The sequence below is a fragment of the Lissotriton vulgaris genome, chromosome 5 (assembly GCF_964263255.1).
Source record: "Lissotriton vulgaris chromosome 5, aLisVul1.2, whole genome shotgun sequence".
NCBI classification, from domain to species: domain Eukaryota; kingdom Metazoa; phylum Chordata; class Amphibia; order Caudata; family Salamandridae; genus Lissotriton; species Lissotriton vulgaris.
The window spans coordinates 1,038,960,036-1,038,977,602 of record NC_141693.1 but is presented as its reverse complement, the minus strand read 5'-3'; the positions used below and the strand labels follow the sequence as shown (position 1 = coordinate 1,038,977,602).

Sequence of the window (17,567 nt, the reverse complement as noted above, 5' to 3'; positions counted from 1 at the left end):
CTACGATTGAAGGGAGTTCAAATCTTTCCCTACCTGGACGACTGTCTCATCAAGTCGCAATCCTGCCATCAGGCGTCCTTGGACACTCGATTCTGTCTGACTCTGTTCCGCTCCCTCGGTCTCTCCATCAACACCGAGAAGTCTCCGGTCGATCCGGCTCCTTGCAGGACCTTTCTGGGCGCCACTCTGGATACTTCACTGGCGAAAGCATTCGTGTCTCCCGAGCGTCAGCTACGGATTCTACGCATGGTGGCTCTCCTCCGCTCAAAAGGGTCCGTTTCAGTTTGTGTATTGAAATCCTTTCTTGGGATGGCGTCCTCCTGCATCTCCCTGATTCCCAAATTGCAGGCTCAAGAGTCGTCCCATTCAGGAGGAATTGGACATGCAGTGGCGTCAGGTCACCGGCTCTTTCAACGATCTGGTCCGGGTGACCGGTCTGATGCGTTCCTGTCTTCTATGGTGGGCTCAGCCGTCAAATATCGCTGCTGGTACTTCTTTACTCACCATCGCTCCGGAACTTGTCCTTACCACGGATGCCTCCCTGGAAGGCTGGGGCGCACATCTTCAGGGGCTATCCATAAAGGGCAAGTAGACCCTGTCTCAACGTTCCTGGCACATCAACAGGCTGGAGCTAGAGGCTATCTTCCTGGCGCTCAAATCTTTCCATCTCCTACTCCAGGGAGAAGCAGTGCTCATTCAGACCGACAACACCACCAGTGTTTACTATGTGAACAAGCAGGGGGGCACCAAGTCACCGCTCCTCTCTCACCTGGCACAGAGTATCTGGGACTGGGCACTTCGTCACCAGATCACCCTGACAGCGGTTCACCTACCAGGCATATCCAACATCCTGGCGGATTCCCTCAGCAGGTCTGCGTCCTCGACCTACGAGTGGGAGTTGTATCAGCCGACTCTGGACTTCATCTTTCGGCTGTGGGCCGTCCGAACATGGATCTCTTTGCGAGCCCTGTGAACTGGAAATGCCCGTCCTATGCAAGCTGGCTTCCCCATCAAGGGTCATCCGGGAATACCCTTTTGATGGACTGATGCAATCTATTCGCCTACGCTTTTCCGCAGATTCCGCTGGTATCTCGAGTATTGTGGAAAATGCGGAGACAGCCGCGCCACATTCTTCGGATTGCTCCCAGATGGCCTCGACAAGCGTGGTTCTCGGAACTGCTGCTTCTCTCACAGTGCGAACCCATCCTCGGGCGGATCTCCTCACGATGGACGAGGGTCAGATCCGTCATCCGGACCCCTCCTCTCTAATTATCGGCCTGGAACCTGAGGACCTTGAATTTGCCCATTTGAATATTTCGCCAGCATGTAGAGACGTTCTCGCCAATGCGAGAGCTCAGTCTACAGTTAAAACTTACAAGCTTGTGTGGAAAAGGTTCTGTCGCTGGTGTGCAGCTGCCAACATCCATCCCGTCCATTCCACTCCAGCTCAGCTTCTGCCGTTCTTTCTACAGTTGGCTCAATCAGGACTTTCCCATTCCACTTTGAAAGTTTTCCTGGCTGCAATATCTCGTTTCGGGCAGGATGGTTCTTCTTCTCTCTGCTCTTCCAGAGTCATTCAGCAATTTTTCAAAGGACTGTTCAGGAAGTTCCCGCCCATTCGGCGTCCTCCTCCTACCTGGCATCTCAATGTTGTTTTTGTGCAATTGATGTAGGCTCCCTTTGAGCCCATCAACAAAGCTGATTTAAAATTTTTAACCTGGAAGGTGGCTCTTCTTCTTGCTTTGACCTCTTACCGATGCGTGAGTGATATTCACGCCTTTACCATTAAACCTCCTTTCCTTCAATTCAAATCGGACTGTGTTGTGCTTCGCACCAATCCGGCTTTCATGCCCAAGGTGCCAACTGATTTTCACCTCAATGAACCTGTGTTCTTAAAATCTTTCTTTGCCAATCCTCAACTTTTGCATTCCCTTGACGTTAAAAGATGCCCTAATTTTTACATCGACAGGGCGGCGCCCTTTCGTAGGTCTGATCAACTGTTCATTGCTTACGAACGCATGCGCAAAGGGCGTTCTGTTACCAAGCCAACTATTGCACGTTGGATTTCTTCGGAAAGTTATTTCTGCCATCAGAAAGCTGGCAAGCCCCTTCAATCTTCAGTGAGAGCTCATTCCACCAGGGCGATGTCATCCTCTGCTGCCCTGTTTGCTCATGTCCTGATTCACCAAATATGTGGAGCAGCTATGTTGTCCAGCAGGCACACTTTCACAAGACATTACTGCCATGAGACGATCAACGAAGCTGATACGGCAGTGGGCCAAGCGGTGCTTCGCAATCTTTTTAAATAAGGTGAGCCTCTGTCCTTCCCTCCGCCTATATGGTTTATCGTTAATATTTGCCTGGCAACATTGACATTTCATGCATTTTCATGCCTATGCAATGCGGTTTTGGCCTGCGACCGGCTACTACTGCTCACTATTCTATTCAAGCATGTGAATCTATTAAAGACACCCTAATACTGGAGAAGAACAATTGTTACTTACCTGTAAACAGATGGTTCTCCAGTATTGGTGTCTTTCATAAATTCACATGAGACCCACCAACATCCCCTCAGAGGCTCGCTTCTTCTCCTAGACTCTTTTGTCACTCCTGTGCTGCGAAAATCTGAGGGCCTGACCCTCTGGGAAGGTTCTAGAGGGGTGCTTGCGCCTGATAGGCTGTAGTTCCGACTAACATAATGACATGGATTTGTTATAAAACTATTTCTTTTTCTCCTATGTATTCCTGTGTTAATGCTAACCTGGTACTTATAAGTATTTCTGGTTTTGGAATTGATGTGATGTTTTTTTATATGCATATTTTATTGGGATTTTATTGCTATTTTATTTACCGTGGGGCTCCCACTTCGACGACAGGGAATATTCAAGCATGTGAATCTATGAAAGACACCAATACTGGAGAACCACCTGTAAGTAACAATTGTTCTTCCTTCACTTCATTGGATAGGAAAGTTCAGAATGCTGTCCCTGATTCAGGTTCTGCTTTTGTAGAATGTTGGGGATAAGTTTGTGCCGTTGTATATTTATATTGCGCACTTCCAGCTACTGGTCGTCGTCCCCCCACCCCTTATGTGCTTTACCTCCTGTTCATCATGGGGCCCTATAACAGTATACAATAGTGCCATTTGTTCCAATGACAGCTCCATGAGTATTCAGCCAAATTGTCGGCAACAGTGATGACCTCCTATGGAGATCAGTGCTTTCCATAACTGGATGACTGACTGCCGAATGTAGGGTCGTCTACACTAGTCTTGGAACATCTTCAGTGTACCATGAAATTTCGGCACACTTTGGGCATCTCATCAAAACCAGAAGTCCTATCTCTCTCACACTGACCATGATAAGTGCACTGTTGGACACAAGAATCACTGTTTTCAATTCCTCAAGCCCTTTTCATTCTGTACCTGATCGCCTTAGGCAGCCTGATATTACCGTTTTCAAGGTGTATGAGAGTCCTTCAGTGGTGCTTCTCCAAAATCCTGTGTCTCCTTAGTCAGCCTTCCTTGTGTACGCTGCCAGAGTTGTGCATTTTTAAAACGTACTTTTAAAAAAAAATTCTCACCCCTTTCATTGTTACTAAGTGGGATTTTAATTTTGTCATGAAGCTTCCTTATGACTTTGCCATTCTTGCCTAAGCTCATTTGCTCACCTTGTTTACTTTAAAGACTTTGACGACCGTTATTTCGGTCTTTGGAATCTTCGAAATACAGGCGCTTTAGGACTGGCCCCTTTTCACTCTTTTCCATTCAGACAAGCTGGTATTCACACAACTTTGCTTTCTACCGAAGTCATGTCTGCCTTCTACCTGGTAGTCCTTCACTGCTCCTTCCTTCCTTCCTTCCTTCTTTCCTTCCTCCCTTCTTTCTTTCCTCCTCTCTCACCAGGAAAGATGAGAATGTCCATGCACGTAATCCCAGATGTAGGGTATCATATTAAATCTACAGCCCAAGACTTAACAGAGTGAACGATTGGCTCTTCATATGCTCTATAGGACAAAAAAATGACACAGCAGTGTACTCTTTTCTTACGAAAGATGCTTCGGTTGGCATTCATGCTCCGCTTCTAGGGCAACTCTTGGGTATCCCTGTGGCTGAAATGTTTCGGATTTGCTTTACTTATTTGTATACTTAATTCTAACATTACTGCCTCATAGCCCAGTCATGCAGTGATAGATAGTTTCCCAGGGCTGTGACTATGTTGCACAACTTCCTTTTTTGACAAGCACTACTCAGCCCCAACTCCAACAGGATATTGCTGAAAGATAAGTATGCTGAGGCATCATCAGGAAGTATTCATCAGAAGAGAACATTTACGTTCCGAACCAACATTTCTAGTGGATACTATAAATTTGCACAGGTTCCTCACAACCCTTCGTCTTCCTCTGATGATTTAGTGCTGTTAATTGTAGAAGGTTTTGATGTCCTACTATAGCCTCTGCAGTGACTTTCACTGTCATTTATGTTGGTGCCTTTCTGCATGCCTTCAGTGGGTACTTAATAAATACAAGGAGCTGATGCTAGCACAGCAAACTGCATGGTATATACTCAGTTGTTACATCTGAGGCCGTCAAGACTAGATTTGCTAGACCAAACATTTACAGGTTCAGCTGGTGCCTGGTGGATGTTTATAAGGTGAGGAGGATATAGCATCCACCAGCAATATAGTTATCAAAATGAGAAACTTTTTCTTCTGTTGCATTTGTAGCTGGCAGTCGAGGCTTATCTGGTGTCTTGACATTTGAATAAGGGAACATTTCTAGTTCACTTGCAAGATCCCTTTGGGTGTGATTGTCTGAATTATTTTAAAGTTTTCATTTATGATATCCGTTTTAACCCCTTCTCAGGAATTCAAGTATTTTTTTTTCCATTTTTGGATTACACCAATCCTATTATAAATACATTATTTACACGTATATTGACATTTGTGGTAGTCTGTGAAACCGAATCAGAATTAGGCCATCTCTTCTTCCAGTTGGTTACCTTGAGGAGAAACTGAAGTGGCGGTTTTAGAAATATGTTTAGCAGAAAACAAGCTTGTTGTATTAGTATCCTCCAGGTCATGCAGTACTTCTGGCATAAGGAAACTTTTCTTACCAGGAAGAAATTCTCATATAAAGACAATGAGAGCAAAAGAAAAATACATTACACCTTACCAACATGAAAAAATTGTTAAGGTGTGTTTGTAGCCAGGCCCAATAGCTAGGCGCTACTGGGCTTGGCGTTGACTGCCACAGTAATCTAGCACATAATTCACCAGATTTTGCACAATCTTCCTAACTTTAATGATTTCCGGATAATATCTTAATGTTGCTTTCTGGTGTCTCCTCCCATTGTGGTAGCTTAAATGAAGTTCACACCAGACCAAACAATAAAAGTTAAACTTAGAAATAAATCCAAATTGACGTGGGCCTAGATAGATACTTAAACCACACACTTTCCAAAGATGACATCAAACCTAAACATGATTGCCAAAGCTGTTTTTAATTTTTTTTAATCATTGTGCATTAAAAAACGAACATTGCAGATATTACTGAACTGGTAGCACTTGTTCTTAAGAACGAGGCCCTATATATCTCATCAGAAAATAGTTCCCATGCTTTTAACCAGATTTAAAAAGATTTGCAGAGCACCATTACTAGTGATATTTGATGCATCCATACATAGTCATTATGACTGATGCCAGTAACAAAATTCTATGCTCCGCACATACGCAGGTTGTTAGTAGCAAGAAGAAAAATGTTGCTTTCTCTTAGAGCATTGAAGGGATCAGAAGTGAACTTATCCATGCTAGAGCCATAAGCTGTAGCTTATGGGCTATCCAGCACTTCAAACTCTTCATGAGGTTTACCGCTTATCTGGCCCAACCACAAACACAGGGTTTTTATTTTCACATAAGACTGCCACCGTAGATTGCCAGATGGCTGCTAGGTTTAGATGGGTGCAACTTTACGGTAGAATACCTTCCTGTTCCAACAAATGTTATAGCAGGATGTCTGTCCTGCATCCCCCTAAATAATCCATATGAGGTGGAAGAAGTTAAAGGGCTTTGTTCTAGCCTTAAAAAGTCATAGTTTTGAACAGTACCAAGAAGAACAACCCATAAGGGAAGAACAGACCATGACAAGAATACCAATCAAAATGCATAAATACTTGCTCCCTAAGACAAAACTTAGAAGATGAAGAGAGCCCTCATAGAATACCAAGGAGGAATTTCTGATCACAAATGTCAAATTATGCAAATCGAAAATCATTTCACCCTAGATGTTATGGGAGAGCATTGTTGTCCTTGGACATGAAGAGCTTCTAGGAAGGAGCCTAACGTAGGTCCAGAGTGAGAGCACAGTACTGGTGGCCTGGTTTATACTACATGGTAGAGAACAAAGTAAATAAAAAACAGCCTCAGCATGATCAAAGTGGTCTGTGCTGAAAGTGACAAACTTGGAGTTATATGCAGACTTTCACTCCTGGACATAATTGGGCTAATCATGACTTGGATAGGAACAGCAGGTTCATACTACTGCTAGTGAATTTCCACTGAGGCACTTCTGACTTGCACGTCTGAGGGAATGCAAAGGTTTCTCAAGGAAGTGTCCATATCCCTTTTAGGGAATCTCTAAAAGATAGGGTTAGTTACTCCTAGGCCACCGGTGGTCACCATGGGTTGACCCAAGTGGCTGGTATTCCTGTCGTAGGAAGACCCGAAGATCATGCTTCATCATTCGGTGCTCCTAGTCAGGCCGGCGCTGCAATGCCTGATGGGCCTCGGGCTCTTTATCGGAGATCTTTAGGATCTGAGGATGCCGTCGGATGAGTGCAAATAAAGGGGCTACCTAACAGTGTAGCTAGTGGAGTGAGTGAATGGTAGCTAAAATAGAGGTGCTATTATGTGGTCTTGAAGTACCAGGATAGCTTCTAATGTGGAGTGGTCAATATGTTTCGTGCCTTGTGTGCCCAGTGATTGGGCAACACTTTGTCAGGACCAAAGAAAGTGAGGTAAGCCCTTGTCTGGGGCTTTAGGTCTCCCCTCTAATAGGGGATGCTCTTGTGAGGTTATCCGGCTTCTCGTCTGACTCTGCAAACATACAGTGAAAATAATGGTAAGAACACAGAGTAACCGTGTGGATGGTGGTGTAAATATATATATCTCTCAACCGCTCACATGATCTGTTGGCAGAAGGCTTACATACTTGTGTAATATTATATACTTTGGATATGGAAGTGACTTACCCCAAGAGAGGTGGAATAACGCTCCTTAGGAAGAACGGAGGGTCCTGGTCAATGAGGGACATCTTCATTGGGAAAGGAGAAGACTCATTCAGGGTTGTAGGGTACATATCGGGTGTCTTGTGCTCATCTTAACATGTACTCTTTTATTATAAGGAACTGTCGAAGGTAGTAGAGGACTGCATGCCTTTATATCAACAACATAAAGGGAGGTACAAATGTTGAAAACGTCTCCAACACGACATGTTCCAGTTTGAATAAAAGCCATTATGTGCTGCTATCGCTGAAAAAGCCATCCAAGCACCAACGTAGTGTATGAGAGGCCAGGGTGGGAATGCAGTAGAGAGAAGTGCTTTTGTGAGGAGGTACTGCTCATGTTGAGTGTGTGCTCCCTCCAGGGGTGGGGGTTGTAGAAAGAGCAGTATGCCCAGTCAAGCTGTGGCAGGGGAGATCCCTCGTCGTATAGTAACATTTGTGGTGTCTGCACCCTTTCTGAGCAAATATCGGAGCCAATCCTGTGCTTGTGTGTATAGTTCTAACGAAGGTCATGGGCAGTGACTGGCAGTATTGATTGTAAAGCCGGCTAGACAGAAGAATTTTCAGTTGCTGCGCGGCCCAAGCATGCCGATTCAAAAACGATGGTTTGGAGCCACTGAAAGTTGTTGGTTATATCTGCCCATATTTACGAAGAACTAATCATTGCATGCATTAGTGAGTCACAGGGAACAAGGGGCCATACTCTTTAACTGAGTAAAAGCCTTTATAGAGCCGGTCTTGATCCAATGCTACACTAGAAGTGTAAGAAGTTCCCTAATCCCTGCACACTTACTTGTTGGTGGTCGGTACGCAATGGTCTCAGCTACCTTCCTCCATCGTCCTAGAACACCTTGACTGTGAGGCGGCATTTCTCACATAGAGGTGCCGGTCTCGTGGTGAATTTCCACTAAGGAACTGCTGACTGAAACTTCTGAGGAAATGCAAAGGTTTCTCAAGGATATGTCCATATCCCTTTTAGAACATTTATCTGTTGCCCACGACCAATCACCTTGTGTAAAGGATATATATATTCACTGAGGCCTATTTGCAACTGGGGAAAGGAATGGGTTTCTGACATGTAAAGCACTCCAAGGTGTGTTATGGGCGATACGCACCACACCAAAATGGTATACATCATTTACCACGAATACTTTTCTCCGCAGGGAAGTGCAACATGGTCATTTCAACGACGTGCTGTAATAACACATACCATTGCTCCGCAAGTTGGAACAACGACTTGCTGAGGGGGCAGAAGGTGTTGGATTTAAAATCCAACACCTTCCCTACTGTTGCACATACTGAAGTTGGAATAGTAAATTATACTATTCCAACATCTGGCACTCCCCTCCCCCCACCCCTGCCGCAAGTCGTTACGACAAGCGGGGTAATGATATGCGTTGTTACAACGTGGTCGTTGTAACAACCGCATTGTAATTCCCTGAGGGGAAAAAGCATGCGTTAAAAAGAGGTATATTCCACCAAAATACATCATAAGAATTTCTCCCTTAGAATCCGTAAAAACTAGGAATGTTGCCACCAAAATGTGCCTGCCTTGTCAGTTTTGGGTGGCAAGGTGATAAGAGACTAAAATTCCACCAAGAAGAGTTGTGAAAAATACCTAAGGAGGCTTAAGATATGACCGGTATGACAGTGTTCAAGGTGTGAAGGAAATGGATTGGAAAGTGGAGGCATGATAAATGTCAAGAGAGATGATGTCTCTTGTCCTTTAGAGATGTCAGTAGTTACAGAGAATGTGGTGACACTTGACAGACCTGGAGCATGAATTAGTTGAGCAGAACTTGTACATCTGAGACATTTTCATCATTGCGGACACCGAACCTTGATTCCTCAACCGAAATCCTTATCGCTGCTCTATCAAAGTAAGAAATGCAATAAATATTCTTACTAATATAATTTTACCTTTGCATTTCTTTGACAAGTTGTCTTTCACAAGTTGTGTCCTCACTGCATTTATTACCATCTGCACATACTTCGGTATTAGACCCTCTTGTGGACGATAATATGTTGTAAAATACACTTTTTCCCTTTTCCTGATCATCCTTGGCACATCCTTCTTCCCTTACCCCTCACTTTTCTTCCTCTGTGTTTATGCCCAGCCATCTATATTGTCTTTTCAATGTGGTATAGATTCCATTCTCCACAGGATCCTGGCTGCTGTTGATGATGGCATTACAATACTTGTCTGTCTTCCCCCTCAACATTCATGTATTTTTGTTTTCAGTCATGGTGGTGCGCACACTCATGTATTGTGTTGTAGGCATGCACTTCTGTACCTTTTAAATGATGAGCAAACTGTCCGTTAAGCAAAATCTTGGTGCCAGCTGGTTAAGCAAATTGCATCACATTTTGCATGAATAAAATCTCCAAATAGATATGTTTGATAAACATAGAGGCAAGCGCCAATCGTTTGTTTCTGGATGGTCTCATGAAGTGCCTTGATTCAATTGTGAGATGCACTGAAGACTTGTTTCATGGAGTCATGCATTTCTTTGGTGGTCTCTGAAATTTCAGTATCACTAAATCACTTTACAAATTTAGTTGAATTTCTTGTAGTGTAACTCATGATTCTGAACAGTTATTTTCGCACACCTGAATGGATGCTTAAGAATTTGCTGTATAGAAGGAGAAATGAAGTGGTCCTGGGAGACCTCCTCCATTCTTGGAGGCAGGATTGGCTTACTTAATTAGCATAGAAGGATGTTGGGTACTCAATCATTTCCCACTCCATGAGAAAGTTGTGGGTCCTACGTGTTGAGGTATTTGTGCTTGGTCCTTCTACAAGAGGATTTGCCCATTATAAAAATTCAAACAGAAGAAAATGCAGGAACCAATGGCTCAAACTTAGTCACTAGACTCAAGAAACTTGTTAATGTGTTTACACCTTTTAAACAGTCTCACCCAACCTGGGATTAAATATCGTAGCATTTTTAATCATTTGAACCACTATATTCATAGGGATTTAAACGGATGAGGAGTGTCACACTTTTGGTGGCCATTGTAGCAGCTCTGGAGATCTGTTGGCTTTGTTGACCAATGAGTTTTGTGTTGCTTTCCAATGACTATTTGACTAGTAAATAGGTGGTGTATGAATTCCATGTGAAGTGCCATTTCTGATTTATTTTCTGGTGCTAAATACGCCACCCATGACTTGGGTATGAAGGGGTTACTAGTAATTTGTATTGAACCAGGATTGTGCATTCCCTGTAGTGTTTGCCCCATACAGTTGCCCCAATCCTGTCATAGAGGCACATTAGTACTCCATTGTTCAATGGATTGTAATTTATTATCAAACCTTTAAGAACCCATATATGCTTTTGGAACTGAAGCTTTATGCTTTATATGGTTATCTACAGGTCACCCAGCTATGTAAGCGATCTACCCCCCCCCCCCCCGTGCCCCAACCACGATCTTCTTTCCAAACGTAAGGATTTCTTCCATCAATTCGAAAGCTGATTCCTTGTTTGGTTAGGCCAGTTCTCTGTGTTACAGCGATCCACTTATGCTCCCCACCCGTTGATCTTGCGTGTCTCTCTTGGACTAAATATGACTGACGTAAGTAAATTAATTTAGCCAACATAATAGCACCGATATATTCAGTTGTTAGGCTGTGCTTTTGTCACCGCGCCCATCTTGCCAAGCCTCTGCTTTGTGTACAGCATACACACACCAACCTTACAAAATAATCAAATTAATTGGTGGTTTTGTCCATTAAGTATTCATTACTGCTAAGGTAACAAGTGAGGGGATGAGCTGTACATGTGATTTGCCACTTTTTAGGGCAGCGAAGCTTTATCTTGCCCGCCTTTAAAAAAGAAAGATGTCTCAAGCATGTGATGGAGTAAGAACAAGCATTACCACAGAAAGGAAAGCAATGCCATTTTGTATATTGTTTGCTGCTTTGCTAAGCCTTAGTACATTCAGGTAACACTATTTATTAATCAGTGAAAAACTGTTTGTTGCATAGATAATTTATGCTACTTTGTTATTTTAATTTAATAGTGCGAAGTGGGTATCGCATTCAGGCCAATCAGCAGGATGACTCAATGAGAGTTCTGTATTATATGGAAAAAGAGTTGGCAAATTTTGATCCTGCAAGGCAAGTAGAGGTCAGAGATAAATGTAAGTTTTGATCTTTACTTTTCTCTTTTCTTGAAAAGACTTGCTTGCTGTGTTGTATTTTTCTCTTAATCAGATATTTCCCCATTAAACATTACTGAACACTTAATATATTTTCCCACTAGTTCACTAACTATTTGTATCCATCTTGGACTCCAAGTGCTGGCCATCCCTCTTATAGGACACCTATTTTTTTTTATTTTATATTTTTTAATGAAACTCCAGCTGATTCTTTTTGTACCCACTTCCCACTGCTTTGAAATTGCTTGGACCACTTGTCTCCATGAACCTTGCCTTCCTCTGTTGATGATAATTCTAATGTCAGCTTGCTTTGAAGGCTCTCATGGGTCAGCAGTCGGATCCTTCTACTTTTGCTCTGCTTATTTTGTTCCCTTACCAAAACACATGTTTCTTAATTCAAGGTGTCTGAGCACTTAAATAGCATGCATGTTTCGAATCGGCCTGAATGGACTGTTATGCACAACATTATGTGATGCCATGTTTGTTTTTTCTCCAGAGCCTAGGAAATCTGATGCTAACTGAATCCTATCCTTAGTGGTATTTACTACTAATGTCCCATTGCTTTGGGTACTATGCCACTTAATATGTGAGTTCAGAACTCTGATACAGTTTTCTTCATTGATCACATAAAATATAGGTCATGTTCTGTCACGGCTTAAAAAGAATGTGTACTTTGCAGCTTTTGCGTTATTGTGTAGTCTGTGTTTCTCAAATGAAAGCTTAGTGGATAAAGGAAAGTCTGACTGGATTTACAATAATCAAGCACAACTGGGCTGATATTTCATCTAGTTCCTATCCTTGACTTGGGGATAGCAGTAAAGCTGAGTAGGTTTTTGCCCCCTGCACTGTTTTAGAACTCTAAAACAACCAAGGGTAACTGTTTATATCAATATTAATAACTTAACCCCTTCCATGCTCATGACAAGGTCAACTCGTCATGGGTTTTACCTGCGCTGTGTTTATGACGAGTTGACCTTGTCATGATCCATGGACTTTTGCTACTTCCAGCGCACAGCGGGAAAACCCCTTAGCAGCCAAGGTGTTAAGTGATTACATCATATTAAAGGAGTACATCTAAATCTCCTTTTTATGATTCATGGGGTGGGTGCATCGTCCGGAATTTACTCTGGAACCCCAGGTTGACAGACCGTTGGTTCCTGCTTGAAAGTGTAGAGGGGAGAAATCTCTTGTCTAGTTAGATTTCACCATTCGAATAAACCATGACTCCGAAGAATCACTGACTCCAGTTTAGTTTGTTACAAAGCTAAGAATAGTTGGCCATAAAAGCACCTCAGAATGAGGGTGTAGAAATACATTGGAACTAATACAAAGCCAAACCTACAAGCAAGGTTCAGTCTATGAGGCAAGCAGAGAATGACCAGTTCTAAAATTAGGCCGCAGATAATCACTGCGCCAACATCAAGAGTATTCTTTATTTGAGGTTTGTAAGTAAAAAGCATTAGTCTGTCCCTACACTACCACTAACGTGACATCCCTACTTAGCATTTTCCAAGTTCAGGCACAGGTGTCAGCGCAAGAAGACTTCCTAAGTAGTACCCTCAGCTTGAATGGGTCAAGTGGCATAAAGTCATGGAGCCCACTCTAAAATGCTTCTCCTCTGTGACAGAACTTCTCTGTTCTTCTCTCCCCCCCACCGCCTCCCGTTCCTAACTCCAGCATCAAAATCCTAGGACACACCCATCTTGCATCACAAGATCAACCCATCTGTCTGTACACCTCCTCGTAGGTAACTTTACAGTCGACTTCGATCCACCCTGCCTCTGGCTCGATGAACTTGATTCCTAGGCCTTCTCCAGTGAGAAAGAACACCGGCCCACATTATCGGCACTCCTTGTTCAAATATATCCTCTCCTCCCTATGCCTAACTCCTAAAACAAAAGCGTTATTCTAACTAACAAAGATGCATTTCTCCACCTGCAACAGAAACGTGAGAAAAGATTCTGCATATACATGAACAATACAAATGCTTCACTTCTGAGAACCGGGGAGAAATACACATGAGACCTACAGAAATCGGCTAACATAGGAATCACCATAGATCTTCATTCAACACACATATACATGAGCTTTATTACTGGGCATGTCTAAATCAATACGTTACATGGTTTTAAATATATTTCTCATTAGTCATTTATAAAACGAGCATTGAGACTTTTCCATTCAAAGCACAGTTACAATGTTATTTCCGCCATGTTGCACGAAATCCCTCTACCACCTTACTTTACACGTTTACATTTCACGTTCTAATGATCAAATGTTAACACAACACAAGAATATATGCGGGCACGTAATGCTCATGATTATAATGCACCCCTACAAATTGAAGAGCCCTATCTCACTGTATCATTATTTACTGTCTTTTAGACTGTCAAAACTAGTTAGCCTCTGATTGCACATTCATGAAACTTTTTATTAGCGTTTGTGAGAAAAAATAAAGTACAAATAATGTGTGTAGGTCATAATTGATAGATGTCAATTTCCAAAACACTTTCATCAAGTCTGGTGGGTCATCACTAGCACCAATAAAGTAAATCCAACCAAAGCATACACTGAGAGGAGAAACAAGTGTGGGGTAATTGAACAGATTTTCAACAAATCAGTTGTCATCTCGTACGAGGATACAGATATTACAGGTATGTAATAGCCACAGTCCTCCTGAAAACCTGTGAAGTAGGAGGCAGACTTTCTTCACTTCGAATGGAATACAGTTTCAGTTCTCTCTGAGGCGCTTAGTCTAGTACTTTGCTTTTGAATCATTTTGTTTTGGGAGCATTTCCAAAGTTTGTGTGATAACTAGAAAAAACAGGCATTAGCAATTCAATGGGTTTCGCATTTACAGGTTAAGAGCTATTGTTGTTGTAAATGGCAACGTCTTTTATCTGCTATTTAGTTTGGAGTGTAGTGGAACGTATGAACAGACACAGCTGCAGTACTGCCTAGAGGACTTAGACTGAGGAATTACCACTGGAACCAGAGAAGCAACTGTAGCACTGGCTAGAGTGCTAAGAATAAGGAATTGCCACTGGGACCAGATTTGCAGCTAACAGCACTGGCTAGAGTACTAAGAATGAGGAATTACCACTGGGAACAGAGACACAGCTGCAGCACTGCCTAGAGGACTGAGAATGAGGAATTTCCGCAGGGAACAGTCACAGAGCTGCCACATTTGTGAACATATAAAGAACAAGATTTACAGCCCTGTTTACAGAAACGAACAATGGAGCTCTGAGCGAGTGAAACATAATACTAAAAACAAAAGATTGGGTGAAAGCCAGCTAGCGAGTAAAGTCACATTTCTAACATCTTATCTTTCTGACTGCTTAACTCACTGTTCAGTCACCCAGACTCAGTAGATCATAAGTGAAAGCTAAGGTGTCAAGGGGATAACACATGGAGAAGCGGTGGGTTGGATGGGAAAGCAGTAGCACTGATCAGCTGCTCGCGCTTGCAACATTTCCAGAACACAAAGCAGGCAATCAGAAAACATAGTGCACGAAACGCACTGAAATGGACTGAAGCGTAATGAGCCTTGTAACAGGGCCCGTCGCTATAGGAGGGAACGACAAACCAAAAGGAGGGTCAAATGGGCACGATTTAGCATTCAAAAGTAAGAAATTTACCAATGACACGCGATGGCTGGCTTGAAGTCCATGTACTGAATACACCATGCCTCTCAGAGCATGTGTGCTTCTGGATCCGAAAGAAGGCAAGAAATCAACAATGGCGCCGATGTCTATGTTCTTACATGGTGGTTGATACAACAGAGCAGAAACAGGATATAGAGATCTCTGAAGGCTGTTTAGTCCTCCACTGCAAGATGAGTGCCCTCTTCACAGGTGACATTGTGCCCTCAGCCCCATTGCAGAACAGACCCCTGCATTATGCACGGTCTACAATGTTAGAATTTTTTTTTATGGAAAGAGTATTGCCGCAGTCTACTTCAGAGTTAACAGTTGGCAGTAAGATTCTCCAACATTGGATATTTCAGAAAATGCACATGTTTAAATCATTCTCTGTTGTCCAGCTGGCAATCAGTTGCGCTTTGAAATAGCAATAAACAGTGTTGAAATGGTCCGAGGCCCAACCAGCAGTGTTTGTTTAGTTATACATTCTCCTCATTTGAAACAACTTGAACATGAACCACAGGGATTAATCTACTGAGCATTCCACTACCCCAGGGTTACCATAGCGGATTTATTTCACTCATTGTGTGTGCGGAAGTCCCACCTGTCAGCCCTGGCTTAAGCTTCATTCGGTAGTGCCGTGTTTTTAGGTTTTTTGTTTTCTGAATTATGGCCAGGGTAGTTTTTCAATCACCATGATAAACCAGGAGAGATTACTTTTGAAAATAAGTTTCTCCTGTGAGCAATCTATGAAAGTCTCTCTTATACAGTCTATACCACTTCTGTCTCCGGTGCAAGACATGTCACTGCAACTTTTGCAGCGTGAATCTTTCTGGATTCACTATGCTGTGCATATTCCGCGGTCTTGTGGTTGGGTCCGGATTCGTAGTCTTTTCTTTTTTTGTTTTTTTGTAGCCCTTGTGGGCGTCGGCGTCACACCTCCTTGGGTGCATTTCCGGTGACGTCGGCATGCTTCCTGCGGAAGCTCCCACTCTTGGGCGCCATCTTCAGATTCTTTTTTCCGCGGTCGGGTCTGGATCGTTCCCGTTTGGGCTCCAGACATTTTTGGAGAAGGTACTGAAAAGAGTGGAAGTTGGAGGAGATATTGGAAGAAGAAGACTAAGGAAGACTTCACAGAACAGCGACGAAGAGGGAAGAAGGTGAAAACCTCGACAACTTCGACGATCGTCGACGTCCACGCGGTCAGGGAGGCCTGAACGCACGACGATGGACAACACACCGTTCAAGTTCTGCACGAACTGCAGACACAAGTACGCACAGAAGGACCAGCACCCGGTTTGCATCCTTTGCCTACCGGTTGAACACAGAAGCGAGGACTGCAACGCCTGCGCTGTCTTCGCCCAGAAGACCCTTCGTGTGAGGAAGAGACAGAGGGTAGCACACGCCGCCCTCGGCGGAAAATCCCCGACGCCATCGCTGTACGAGCTGGGGATTTCCTCGGAGGAGGAGGACAACGCTGCTGCCGAAGACGACAGCTACACGGTCGTAGAGACCGATTACAAGAAGACACCTGATAAGGTAGGAGACTCGACGTCCCACGAGAGACTCAGTCTCGAAAGTACGAGGCCAAGAGCCCGAAGGCGCCGACGCAGCGACATCTGCCGTCCGCGACCACAAGCAGGCCCAGCGGATCCTCGGAGAAGGAGTCCCTGGCGCCGAAAGCTGTTGACCAGCAGAAAGCGTCGAAGATCGTCGCCGAAAGGGACCGATCGACGTCGAGGGAGAAAGACCCTAAAGCCTCGGCACCGTCCAAGGACCCGAAAGCCAGTTCGACGTCCAAGCCGTCGACGCCGAAAATCTCGCCGCCGAGCCAGGCGCCGAAGAGAGGGGCCGAACGTTCCGAAGCCGAACACGCGGCCGAGGTGGAAAGGAAAAGGCGTCGGCTAGAGGCCGAGATGACAAGCCTCTTGCAGCGGAGAAAGGAGGTCGCCGCCGAGATGAGTGCCTTCACGATTCCACTCAAGACCAAGCACACCGTGCTAGATCTGGTCGAGGAGGAAGAGGAACAGGTCGACGACCAGGTGCCGAGCGACGAGATGGTCGACGAGCGGGAAGCTGAAGAAAATCCCTACGAGGATTACAGTTATGAGGACAAAGAGGGCAGTAGGGTGGACGCCGAGTCGGTCACCTCTGACCCACGCGAGGAGGATTACCTAGACGTCGACACCGAGAGCCCGGAAGAGCCGGTCGACTCGTACCCCTCGAGACCCTCGCCGCCAGACGACATCGGGGCGTACAACTCGGCGATACAATCAGCCGCAACTGCATTCAAGTTGAAACTCGACGAAGAAAAGCAGAAAGCAGACTTCCTGCTAGAGACATTGCTTCCAACACAGACAAGAAGCCAGTTCCTCCCAATGCTCGAGAGCGTGTTGGCTCAGGGAAAGGAAGCGTTCAAAGAGCCCGCAACATGCAAGGTGGTAACTCCCAGAACGGAGAAAAAATACAAACACTCCTCGAAGGAC

General features: G+C 44.1%; 1 protein-coding gene across 2 annotated transcripts in view; it reads left to right on the top strand.

Annotated features, from left to right (window-relative positions):
* Positions 1–17,567, top strand: part of LOC147711957 (lipolysis-stimulated lipoprotein receptor-like) — a 264,280-nt gene that overhangs the window by 196,921 nt on the left and 49,792 nt on the right. For both annotated transcript variants that reach the window (XM_086922671.1, XM_086922670.1), the window contains one exon: positions 11,300–11,419. In XM_086922671.1, the coding sequence (XP_086778797.1) occupies positions 11,300–11,419 (120 nt within the window). The remainder of the gene's footprint in view (positions 1–11,299; positions 11,420–17,567) is intronic.